A 13,571-nucleotide genomic window follows, 5' to 3' on the forward strand; every position below is an offset into this window, starting at 1 on the left:
TAATTGGTGCTGCATTGTCTACAGTAATTGATTCCAACAGGACTGGGTGGCATCGTGACTCTGGTGACACCAAGCAAATGGAGTGAAAATATCTTGCTATTGCAATGAGCACTACAACAACGTGATAGTATCTTTCGGAAGCATTTTAGAAGAGATGACGATGTCCACGACTGACACCATCACTCCCTAAAGCCTCCTATTTTGGTGGAAACATTGGTAACACTTTACAATAAGAGTACAACAATTAACGTTAGTTAACATTAGTTAATGCCGTAATGGTTAATTAACTGTTAGTTAATGATTATTATGGCATTTACTAATGTTAATAATATCTACAATAACTCTTAAATAACATATAAATGAATACCTTAGCATGAACAGCATTAGTACATGATTCTTAGACACATTAGTTAACTGTTAGTTACCTGTTACTTAATGTTTATTACGGCATTAACTAACGTTAATTGTTGTACTCTTATTGTAAAGTGTTACCGAAACCTTTACTAGCCCTCGTCTCTTCTTGCATTCTGATATAATTGTCTGCATGTGACAGTAACTAGCTGACACTTAGGTTATAGTTTTCTGAAATTAGTGCATACTAGCACAGGAGAGCAGGTACAGTTGAGGAGTCGATCAAATGAGGGTGGGAAGAATAAATACTGAAGTCATGTTCTGATTGGATTGCTCCAGTCTTACATGTGATATTAACTTTTTAATCTCCAACGAAAGCACTCATATGAGTCAGGGGAAAACAACCAACACATAGAAAGGCCTTCAGATTCTCTGTTTCTTGATGGTTTCTACTCCCAATGATGGCGATAAAAAACATTTTAATGAAAAACTGAACATTTCATAGTTTTCCATCCCTTTAAATGAAAATCCAAAACTGAATCTGTGACCCTTGTGGGAATAGTCAGCCTGTGCCACCAACCAGATTCTAGCTGTGTCATGTCATCCTGTGAGTATTTCGCAAACAGCTATGCATGTGAAACTTTCTGCAACAACAGAACTTGTAATCTTCCTGATGATCAAAAGCTTTCGTGTCCTGATTGGCCGAGGGATCGGGAGTACAGAAGCAGACTCCCCCAAGTGCCTCTGCAGCACAGCATGTCTTTGATTCTTCTGAACATGTCTTTGATACTGAAGACATAGATCATAAATGAATACTGTTTTCTCTGAGCAAGGAGGACATTTGGAGAAAAAAAAAAACCCCAAACCAAAACAAAAGACTTTCTATGCTCAATCCACTGCATTGATTTTCCTTAGAGAAACAGCACTGGAGCACAGTTTAACCTGATTTGACAAAGTGGAGGCAAACATCAGACGTGAGACAACAACAGAACTAGCTCTATCTGACCAAAAAATGCCTATGACAAGAATCTCAATTTTGGCCTGTGAGTCAGACTGACAGTTTTGACTATATATATATATATATATATATATATATATATATATATATATATATATATATATATATATATATATATGTAAGGGAAAAGAAAAGAAAGCAAGCAAGATTTTGTTTCTTTGACAATGGATTTCAAAGATTTGATGCCATTTTCTCCATATCCATTCTACATCTACAGTGTTAGAGTATAATGCTTGCTACTGCATCCCCTTTCATTTTAGCTCCAAGACCGAAAGAAAGAGAGAGAGAGAGAGAGAGAGAGAGAGAGAGAGAGAGAGAGAGAGAGAGAGAGAGAGAGAGAGAATGGTAGTGATTGTCTGGTGCAGCTTACAAAGCCTTTATGGTTTCATTAAACAGTAGGAGTGAATGGAGCTTGACTGAATCTACCCACACACACACCCACACTCACACATGCTCACCCTAAACCATCATAGTGATGTAGATGGGCACATAATCACACATGAATGGAAACGCATTAAATTATGTTAACAGGCATACCTAACATTTCAAACACAGAAATCAACCTCATCGACTTGATGAGTGTTTTCCCACTTTCTCTCTGTCCAATCTCATTGACCTCACTGAATCTGACTATTTTCCCATAGCCATCTTGCTGAAGACCTGAAGCCCAAAAAAAGCCAAAAAAGATGTTTCTCACACAAAATATTCAAACAACTCGAGAGAAAAAAAATCACCTAGTTAAAATGGCAACGTCTGGTTCTTCCCTTCTAGTCAAAATTGTCTCTCGACTGTGTGCAACAAGTCTGCTTCAGGCTTTGTCTTGAATTGAGCTTCATTTCGGAGGCGAAAGTCCAAAATCAATTCTGAATAAGTGCATAGATGGAGAAAGCAGAAGCAACCTGTCCCACCAAGTTATCGATTCTTCTCTTTTGTTTTGTATTTTTTTCTTTCGTGAACACAATAAGCTGCAAATGACACAGGGGCCTGAAAAGACAACATAGAACAACATACGGCAGACCAGACAGATACAGATGATGGGTTTAGCGCTGCACTCCAGCTAATTGGATTGGACAGTGAAGAGTGTGGACGTCCAGTGGGTCTGCCACACAGCCGACTCCACGTCATGTGACCTCAGCGAAGGCGATGTGATTCTGCAAGAAGACAGAAACAAGAGCAGTGTTACAACAGCAGCAGGAGACATTATGCCTGGACCAATCATAACATTTTTATTTGGATGAGCCCCTTTAAAGTAGCTTTAAACTACACTAGACATGATTGTATGTAATGATACACCTACTTTAATCAGCTTAAATCTGACAAAGTATATGGGCAGGCTTTTGTTTTGAAAAAATGTTATTTCACCCTCTGAACTTGACTGCATTTATGTATTCATTCATTTTGGGCAGGATTTTTTTTTTTTTTTTTTTTTTGTGATTTTCTTGTATTTTTTTGCTGCTCAGTGTTTTCCTCATGTTTGTTAAAGAAATTAAGTGAATTTCCTCAAATTTCATTAACACAGCTAGATCAACATTTTATTTATTTATTTATTTTGTTTGAATGTATAATCAAGGTAAAATCAAATTACAAGAAAGCTATTTCATTAGAATTATATATTTAAAATCAAATTATGAAAAAATTACCATAAAATTACCAATTACATAAAAAAAGATCAATTCACAAGAAACTTACTAAGTAAATAAATAAATGAAGTAAGTTTTGTCCAGAGGATGAAATAAACTTTGTGATGGATGCTCTCCATACAGGAAATGATGAATCACATGTTAAGGCTACGTCAACAGGGAGATGACTTTCTTGAAAATGCAACTTTTCTTTTCATTTCAACAGTGGGGAGAGGAGTACTACAATCTGCTTCTCAGTTACAAGTATGTGAACATTTTTTTTTTTTTTTTTTCACTGTATTTGCACTTGAATTTGTAGCTAGCTCTGGGATGCCAACAAACTGCTGCAGTCCCTCCTCAGCTTCTTTGTGGATGCTTATATTGCAAGATCCTATGTTTTTGCATTTTCCTGTGGTCAGATTGTGTTGTGTTTTCAAAAACTCCATCTCTGTGTGGACATGGCCTAAGAGTGAAATACACAACTTTTTCCTGGTCAGGGGTGGGCTCGCCTCACCCCTGAGAGAAAGTTCTATGGAAGAACATCTTCACTACTTCTGTGCAGTTTGGGAAGTGCTTCATTCAGCTGAGATAGTTTCAAGTATGGCCAACCCCTCAAATACAATTACGGACTATTGTTATGATCATGTGACCCTGACATATTGATTTCAGTCCAGCTATCTCCAGGGAGTCTCCAAATAAAAAGAACCAGTTGTTAAGGTTTTAGCAGCAGAGAAAAGCAGGAAATTGTAAGAAAGAGAGGTAGAGCCTGGGTTTGCATTTGCCTTATCCCTGTGTAAAACTGAAAAAGAGCATGTTTACCCATCATGCCTGTAAATGCATGATGCATAAACATGTCAGCTTAAGGCCGGCAAATACTCCATGGAATGCCAGTGCACTGCAGTACAGGCCTGGGTTGGCACATTTCTGAGGAATGAAAACATGCCAGTCAACAATGGATTTCCATAACTTCAAATACATCTATCACTCAATCCACACTGAGCAAACCCACAACATATTTCAAAGGATTTCAAATAGAATTAGACCCAGGCCTGACTAGCAACCTATGCAGCTTTTATAATATTACATAGTAAGAAGCAGGCAGCAGAACGTTGTTCATGGATCCTAGAAGCTGTGATTTTCTAATTTAATCTCAGCCATTCTTTAGCAGTGGAGCAAGAGAAAGACTTATGGTGATGGAGGAGTGTCTCAAATGGCTGTCCTATAGCAGAAAAAACTATCTCTTGATAACAAAACATTACCTTGTAAGCACTACATGATCCTGTTCATACTTTACATAAGAAATGCACTTGAAGTGCATAACAAACCAGATGTTAAAGGGAAAGTTCACCCATTTTGAAAAATTGTTATTATTTCATTTCCCACCAACTGTTATGGGAGACAGGTGGGGGAGTCCACCGCAATGGCAGGAGCCTAACAGTTAGCATTTGGAGCATCCAGCCAGTATCCAGCACTCAGTAACAATGAGAGGAAGATAGCACCACTGCTGTCCTACAGAACAGCTGGGGGGGGAAGTGAAATGATAGCAATAGATCTACTGCACCAAGCCCTTTAATGAGGTGTGGTGCTGGAAACTTCCAAGGCTGGCAGTATACTTAGTGCACTAACTAAATTTCAGTAAATAAAAAGACATGCATGTGGAGAAAACAAAGCACCACACTAATTTTGGCTGTGCAGTTATGGCAAGGCTTGCAAGTCAAATGTCACAGGCAGCCACTACTGTGTGACTGTCTACAACTGATCTAAAATATGAAGACTGGTTGTAATGCCTTGTGGGGATGTGTCTCTGTTTCCGTTTCTGGTTGATTGCTTTGGTTGACATTTCTGTGCTAACATTGCTTCAGCCCTTATACGGTCCCACTGGCATAAAGTGTCAGTAAATGACAAAAACAAAGCCTCAGTGAGTGTAACCATATCTGTATGCAGGGACATGATGGACTGTGTTTCCTTTTCAGGCAAATTTGCCTTTGTGGTAAGCAGACATACCTTAAGTGTGGACTCTATAACATCCCTCCAGTCTGCATAGTGATAACTAGCCTATTAGCTCTCAACGTCCTTGATCATAAACTAAATGGACAAAAGCATTGGGCCATCTCCACATTCTACCTATAAGAGCTTTACTGACATCCCACTCTAAATCCATAGGCATTGATATTGAGTTGGTCCCCCCTTTGCAGTTAGAACAGCTTCCACTCTTCTGGGAAGACTTTCTGCAAGATTTCAGAGTGTGATTGTGGGAATTTTTGCCCGTTCATCCAGAAGAGCTTTTTTGAGGTTAGACACTGATGTTGGAAGAGAGTGCCTGGCATCCAATCTCTGTAGTGGTTCATCCCAAAGGTGTTGGACGGGGTTGAGGTCAGGGTTCTGTGCAGGCCAGCCAAGTTCTTCCTCCAAACTCACCCAACCATGCCTTTAAGGAGCTGCTTTGTGCACTGGGGCTAGGTCATGGTGGGACAGAGAAGGGTCTTCCCCAAACTCGTCCTACAAAGTTGGAAGCAGAGAATTGTCCAAAATGTCTTGGTAAGCTGAAGCATCAAGATTTCCCTTCACTGGAACTAAGGCGCCGAGGCCAACCGCAGGAAACAAGCCCATAACGTTATCTCTCCTCCACCAAACTTTACAGTCGGCACAATGCAGTCAGGCAGGGAACGTTCTCCGAGCATTCACTAAACCCAGACTCATCCATCAGACCACCAGGTAGAGAAGCGTCACTCCAAAGACTGCAAATATCTAAGTGCAAAATTCAAGCTTATAAAAATCAGTAAAAAGCCATAAATAAATAAATAAATAGTAAAAATGGGACAGAACAAACACTGAAAAAAAACATACGCAGGGCATTCCACCTGTTTCACAGATCTCTTATATTGTACTTCAGACATATTGTAAAAGTCAAGCTATAGTGCCTGTTTTAGTGTACAGTGTAGTTATTGCTTTTGGATAAAAGTTTTTCACTGGTAGCTGGGAGACACTTTTCGTTCTTCCATGTTTTTTAACATGTTTGAATGCATTTTTTAATGTCATGACATTAAAAAAATATCTGAATTCTGAAAGTTTTTCAAACTGTTTGTTCGTGTTTTGATTGTCCTGTACCTGTGCAATTCAAAAAAATAGTGTCCTGGATGGGGTGGGTCCCTGAGAATGTTGCGGGCTTTTATGAGGCAGCAGGAAATGTATAGCTTTTCCAGGGAGGCGAGAGGGCAGCTGATAATTTTCTGGGCATTGTTGATGATCCCTGGAGCACTGTTCTGTCTGCTGCTGTGCAGCTGGCGTACCACACACATATACAGTATGTCAGCACACTCTCTATGGAGCAGTGGGAGAAGGACACAAGCAGTTTCTGGGTGATCTGGTTCCTCCTGAAGAGTCTCAGGAGGTAGAGTCTCTGCTGTGCCTTCTTAATTAACACTGTGGTGTTGGCGGCCCAGGTCAGATCCTCCTCAACCGTAAATCGGAGCCCCTCTCCACATAGTCCCTGCTGATGATCAGTGTCTGGATGTCCTTTTATTCCTCCTGTAGTAAATGATCAGCTCATTGGTCTTGGTGGTGTTAAGGACCAGGTTATTGTCTGCATCACCCAGTCAGCTGCTCCATCTCGTCCGTGTATAACAACTCATCACCTACAGAGATGAGACCCACCACTGTTGAGTCATTGGCAGACTTTATGATGGTGTTGCTGGATTGGGCGGTGGTGCAGTCTTGGCAGGCCTCCTGGCAGCCCTATGAGACCGGAGATTGGCTGCGTGAAGCAGTCTGCAAATCTGTAGAAGACAGCCTACGATACGTAAGTGATGACAGAGTGAGGAAATGGTCTTCTTGGGGTGTCGTCTTCTTGAGACACCCACTTCACGGCCTGTCTCTGACATCCCCCGCTATATGGAACTTGGCCTTCACTTTGAAGATGGCACTAGGGCTCACTCCAAATAATGCTGCAACTTGGTTTTTGCGGAAAACCAATTTGAAGTTGCCCTATGGCATGGACCCTATCAGATCAATCAAATATGGCATGCCAATTCTTGGATCAGACACCTACTGACCACTGTAGCAGGGCCCATGTTCACAGGTTAGGGTTAGGATTAGGTGCCTGATTGGCACCTGATTGGCAGCACCTGGGGGAACCAGAAGCTCAAAACAAGAGTCAATAGCAACAGCAAAATAACCTGTTGGGCATTGGCAGAGAAGATTTGGCAAATTTTTCATGGGCGCAACCCACATACTCAGCTCTGCTGCTCATCCCACAAATGCATATTCCTTACAAATGTGGCACCATTTAAAAGGGAAATAAACAGGCTTTCCAACGGTATAAGGTTTATTGCCAAGAAGCATTGTTACAACAAAGAAATAATCTACCAAACACAAATTTCCTTACTTTTTGTGCACTGTTTATTACAGTACCACACTCACAAATTTTTGTAAAGGAAGACTGCATGACTAGCTGCTTTTAAACACCTGTGTCAGTGGGACTGAATGAAACACCTGAATTCAGTGAATAAGGGGTGTGCCCCAATACCTTTGTCCATATAGTGTAGCTTCCTTGCAATGCAAGCTGTTATTCTTAGCACTTTGAAAACTGCGCAAATTTAACTGATTTTCTCTCAAAAACATGGGGAAAAGGCCAAATTAGAAAAAATTACCAAAGCATTGAAAAAATGAAATGAAATGAAAAATGAAAAGAAGCAAAAATATTTTATAAAAGTTAAGATAACTATATTTCTGATATTTAAAATGATAGATTTATACATCAGATCATCAATCATGCTGGATCGATGTCAGACTTCTTGTGTTTAAATGCTTGTGGAAGGCATCTAGCGCTTTTTTGTCTCCATCTCTTTAATCTTAGTATATCTCAAAGCCTGATTCAACTGAATAAGTCTATTCAACAAAAAAATCAGGAATTAATTATTTAAAATAATTAAAACAAATCCCTCAATACAGTCAAAGAAATTCAAGTCATTATATCAGTTGGGTGAAATCAAAATAAAATGTACACACCTCATAAGATGTAGGCACTTCTAAGGTTAGAGCATTTTTTTGTAAGCCAACATGGTGGACACTTGCTAGGTGCTTAATAAAATATGTAATTGTTTTAACAAAAAAATTAAATGATGGTATTAACAATTAAATTGTAGTATATGTTATGTGCCTTGAGTGCACACAGAAGCATTGTATGCCTTCAGTGTGGTACCAAACCCTGTCTCAAAATTACAAATCACAAATTACATTCCCATACAACGAAACTGCATTCTTAATCATAGGGGAAACATATTTTGTCGTGGATTATGTTTATTTCTGATAATGTACAAATACATTTCTAATTACCATATCAAGTGGCAGTTTAACCAGTTTTGTTACTTTTAGCTACTAAAACTACCTGCTTATGGTAAAGAAAAGGTTAGGTTTAGGCATAAAAAAAAAACACTTGTAACGTAACATATATATTGTATGCAACAGAAGAACACTACTGTTGCTTTGTGCTGGACTCAAACTTGGGTCATTGAGGTGAAAGTCAATTGTTTGACCCATTCACCACCCTGTCTTCATCCGAGTTTGGGCTTCAGACTAAGTGATTACAAACATTCAGTGATATGTTACCAGCAAACATAATCCAATCATAAAATACATTCCCTTCAAAATGTGATTGAGAATGCAGTTTAGTTGTACGAGAACATAGTTTTTAAAAGACAAGGCTCTGGTACATCTGTATGTTGAATTTCTGTCTTGCTGTGGTCACTCCTGGGTTCTGCACTAAGCATGGCACCTGAAGATGAATGACAGAGCAGTCCATTTCAGCATGGTCTTGTGCTGGTGGAGTGATCTGCTACCACTATGTGCTTCCCGGGAGCTGGAAGCAGCCATGCAGAGTTATTAGGTGAGGTGAGGAGCAGCTGGTAAGGGAGGCAGGGGAGTTCAACTGTAACTAGGTGACCTATGGTACCTTGGTAATCAGCCTCCACCTCCATATAGCCTTTGTTAGCTCCCCAAATCTGAAACCAAACCAGACAGCATCTAAACAGTTTAGATCAGGGAGGGGTTGGAAGGGGGTATCTATTGCTGTTTTTCCAGTGGCATTTGGCCGCACCAAGCACCTTGCTGCGCTTATTTGCATTTCCATCACCAGTTTAAGCATGCCAAGTTGTGCTGACCCATGCCTGAGATGGACCATCTCCAGAGTGGGTCAAAGCACGCCAGACCTGCCCTCAAACGCGCTGCCATGACATCAGAGGGCTTCTTGATCATTCATTGGTCAGAGAGAAATTGAACAGTTCTGAAACAGAGCTGTTTACAACCAGGAAATCACTATAGCAACATTTGTGAACACTGTACTGTAGTTGATAATCTAAAAAAAAAAACAAAAAAAAAAACAAAACATTTTTTTTAGCGAATCTCTAATATTGTTCACATAAAGCAGCCATTTTGAGTTGGTCTTGTTGATTTTCTGAAAACAAAACACATATGGAATGCAAGTAGAGAAGGGAGGAAAAACTAGTCAACGTGCCCACAGGCAACCAGCAGGGCTTCATCATTAGTTAAAGACACACCTTCAAGCAGTTAGCCCTGTTGTAATGGAAACACACATCCCAGCCGTGCTGGACTGACAGACCAAGTCAAACTAATGAGAGCCAAGCCTGCACACAAATATAAAAAACAGCATATGTTCCCTGGGTCCTCTATTCCCCAGTTCAATATTCTGTTAGCATACATTAACCCTAAACCCTAACCCTAAACCCTGGAATACAGAGCTGCCGATTATCTTTTTCAGGCTCCCATTGTGTGTTGTAAAGAGCTGGGGAACGTAGGACCCTGAGAACATTGGACATGCCATTATGTTCCCATTATGTGCTATATAAACCTGGGGAACATAGGATCCAGGGAACATATTAATGACTCCAATCAGGAGTTGCCAACCATTTTCATGCTAGGACCCACATATAGAGGTATTATTTGCCTCAAGGTCAACCAAATATTTTGTGAGGTAAAATGCTGCCAGAAGGTTTTGATGTGCTATGGTGAATTCTATATTTGCTCTGTATTTTGTTGTAAAATATTATCTTATATTCAATATGAGCAAATCCATAAAATTTGTTATTTGTTGGCCACAACATATCATTTAAATGGTCCTTGAAAGGCTAAAAAATCATCATCAGTGTATGATGCATACTGTACTTCTTTTTTGTGCTACAGTTTTGTTTTTGGAGTGTATTATTTTTAGGCAGCCCATTGGCTGTTCTTGGGCTTAATCAGTGTCACTTCTCCTTTGACAAGAGAAGTGACACTGGGCAACACATGCACACAGGTGTGTTCCTTAATTACCACTGTCAGTTAATTTTCCCACTCACATGACTGACAGACATTACAGTGCCAGTGCGGGGCAGCTCAAATAAATGACCTCCCTTACTAACATTAATGCTGTCTGGAGAGCACTTTCAAGTCACATTCAGCCGCTGCTGCTGTGCTGAGGTCGCCTTCAGCTCCCCCTGGAGCATCAACTGACTATTTCTGACAAGGTCTAGACCTGGACAGAATTCTAATTTGATAGCAAAATTAAACCACTCACATTTTAAATTATTTAATTCAAACTGAATTAGCACCACAGGCATCAGAAGAGAGATCATCCCATACAGACTAAAATACATAAGGGTAACCAAAAGGGGGCTACATTATTATGCCATGACCAAAATGTTATATGCCAGGAATGTTTAAAATGTTTTCCAGGTGTTCTTAACACAAAGAAAAATTTTAGAAAGAAAAGACATGGAGTAGCATGTGAGCAACTTGTGCTCACATGCTACTCCATGTCATATTGTACCTTAATTGTTGACAATGACCCCATCTGGTTTGTTCCTGACTAATGTAAGACAATGATGTACAACTAAATATAGAAAAAATATAGAATTCACCCTTATGATGAATATGCATGTATTGAGAGGTCTGACAACTTGGTGGGTCTAAGGACAAACAGCACTTCTACATGTGGGTCTTAACATGAGGAAGTGTGTGCTAGATCACCTGACAATCTTACGTCATTGTTTTCAAGTTCCATTTTCTCCATCCATTCCATCCATGTAGAAATGTCAAGCCAGTGTTTTGAGATTTATACACTTTGGAGAAAAGTGAAAAGCTCCATTTTCGTGGGTGGAAATTACTACAACGAAGAAAAAAAAATGATGCATTTTCAAGTTTCCCTGGCTTAAGTGTGAACATGGCATCATTTGTGAGCAGGATAGAATTCATATGGCTGTGTGAAATGACAAATCACAAGGTACCGTCCCCTAAAAACAGGGGGAGACCTCACTGAGCAGAAGGCAGCACTGATGGGTTTGTTCTGAGTTTACAGATGGATTCTCATAGAAGCCTCCCAAGACAGCACATCCGGTTATTTTTTTCTGCCTGGATAGAACAAGTGTTTTTTTCTGCAAAGAACCAACCAACGCATGGCTCTGTGTTGTTCATTATCAACAAGGACATCTTAATTGGTATTTAGTCCTTATGGTGCTCATGTATGTTAAGTCTCCATTTCTCTTGTGAACTGAAGTGACATATTACTCACAATCAAAGCCATTCCTACATACTAATGAGCACATGCTTCTGTTCTCAAGACTTGTGGGAAGTAGGAAAAAGAATATGGCACATATGGATCTCTTCATCCTTTTACGTTTTCATGCAATGAAGCTATTAGCATTTATATTGGAGGAAAGTTTTCTCACATATGACAATTTCCTCCCCTCTGGAAGCATGGTTTCCTCCTGGGTGCTTTATTTATTGAAGCCAGTAAGTCACCTTTTAAGTCTGCCATGAAGCAGATTTTGCACAACAATCTAAGGTTAAACCGTTTACTCATTTCATTCATTTATCTTTCAGTGGAATCATACTTAGCCAGTAATAGGTTTCTGACTACAGCTTCCTCCAGCTGAGTACAGCACGTGGTGGTGACACATGAGAATTAAATTAATATTGCTCTGCCAAAAAAAAAAAAAAGGCATAGGATTCATTTTTTCACAGCTAAAATGTTTCTTCCTGCCCTGGCATTTTGTGCACTGTGGCTTGTTCATCTTCCAGGCATCTTTAGGCTGCACTATTTTTAGAGCAGGCAATTTTCCACCACGCGCCTGTCGTAGCTGAGGTGAGATTTTCTGCTCTTTGCCAGACAATTGAACGCAGGAGCTCAATAGGAAGTTGTGGATTCAATCATCACAAAGAATCGCTGCACTGCTAAATGTGTGACTTGTTGAAGGAGGGGAAAATACACACAACAAATATTAACACACCAGGCACCGAGTTCTGAAGACAGGAGGAGCTGAAACTGAAGAGATGTTAAATGAAGAGTTCATTGAGGGGGAAAGAGAAAGGGAAGAAAATCACTTCAACCACGCATGCCATGTACTCTGGATGGCTGTAAGACTGGCTGAATTAACCTCATCCTCTCTGAGGGTTCATTTGGATACAAACAGTTTGGTAAGTGGGGGCTGACATGGCTACAAGCCCAACAGATGGTTGGTCAGCAGGCCACGTAGAAAGAGAGAGAGAAATGTAGAGTTCGACCAATATGGGATTTTCAAGGCAGATATTTTTAGATCAAAACTGCCAATGACATTTTGTGCCAATATTGGATCTTTAAATTTGAAAAGTATTCATTGTGGTGGTGAAATATCGAAGTTAATTACTCTGTGCTCCCCTGGGCTGCTACTCCACAATACTGTAGCTCTATCTCTCCATTCACTTCCATAGTGTGGCAAAACAGCTCCAAAAATAAGACTTAAATAAGCAGATTATGCCAAAATGCACAAAAATACACCAATAAATAACACACACACACACACACACACAAATGTTTACTGATGTTACTTTAGGGAACATCACATAGACTTACATTCATTTTCTGGAGACTTAGGGCCCTATCTTATGCCACCCGCTACCCGCTGCCACGACCTGCTACCCGCAAATTGTGGATTTAGGAACTTCCACTATCCCTAAACGGTATCTTGTGCCACCCGCTACCCGCTATCCGTTATGCCGACTGCATCATTTGCGCCTGGAGGTGCGTCCGTGGGCGTGTTTCATGCGCTTTCCCTAAAGTTGCTATCTTGCGCACACACTTTAGGGAAAGCGGATAGCGGGTGGTCAGGACCACCCGCTATCCGCTTTCCCTAAAGTTTGGGCTGTTAGGAGAGCGCGTCCAGGCGGCTTCAATGCGCGCCCCGACGGAGCCTCGCCACGCACACGGTCGGACTGATACCGGGACGCCGCCGGAATGGACTGACTATATTACTCATATAGACTGTTTAGAGGAAAGACTGTTTTAATTGGACACTGACGCCAGCACGTTTTATTGTTTTATCATAAGCCAGCAGCTGTGCTATATTTTTATTTTTAATATTTTATTTGCCCAGTCTACCTTGTCAATAAATTAATTTACACATAGTTCCACCTCTGCCTCTTGTGTGTGTGTGGTGTGGCCCAGGGATTTTACTCAATCAGTACAACCTTGTGACACGTCCACTTGGACACATGTGGCTCCACCTCCCGAATTAACTTGCCTATAATATAATATATAATATGTATATATATAA

General features: G+C 40.3%; 1 protein-coding gene across 1 annotated transcript in view; it reads right to left on the bottom strand.

Annotated features, from left to right (window-relative positions):
• Nucleotides 1-1,519: 1,519 nt before the first annotated feature.
• The window catches only part of plppr5b (phospholipid phosphatase related 5b), a 102,459-nt gene continuing 90,407 nt past the window's right edge, over nucleotides 1,520-13,571 (bottom strand). The window contains exon 6 of the mRNA XM_030078761.1: nucleotides 1,520-2,520. Coding sequence (XP_029934621.1) covers nucleotides 2,491-2,520 — 30 coding nt within the window. The 3' untranslated portion in view covers nucleotides 1,520-2,490. The remainder of the gene's footprint in view (nucleotides 2,521-13,571) is intronic.

Source organism: Myripristis murdjan, chromosome 20, assembly GCF_902150065.1.
Source record: "Myripristis murdjan chromosome 20, fMyrMur1.1, whole genome shotgun sequence".
Lineage (NCBI taxonomy): Eukaryota > Metazoa > Chordata > Actinopteri > Holocentriformes > Holocentridae > Myripristis > Myripristis murdjan.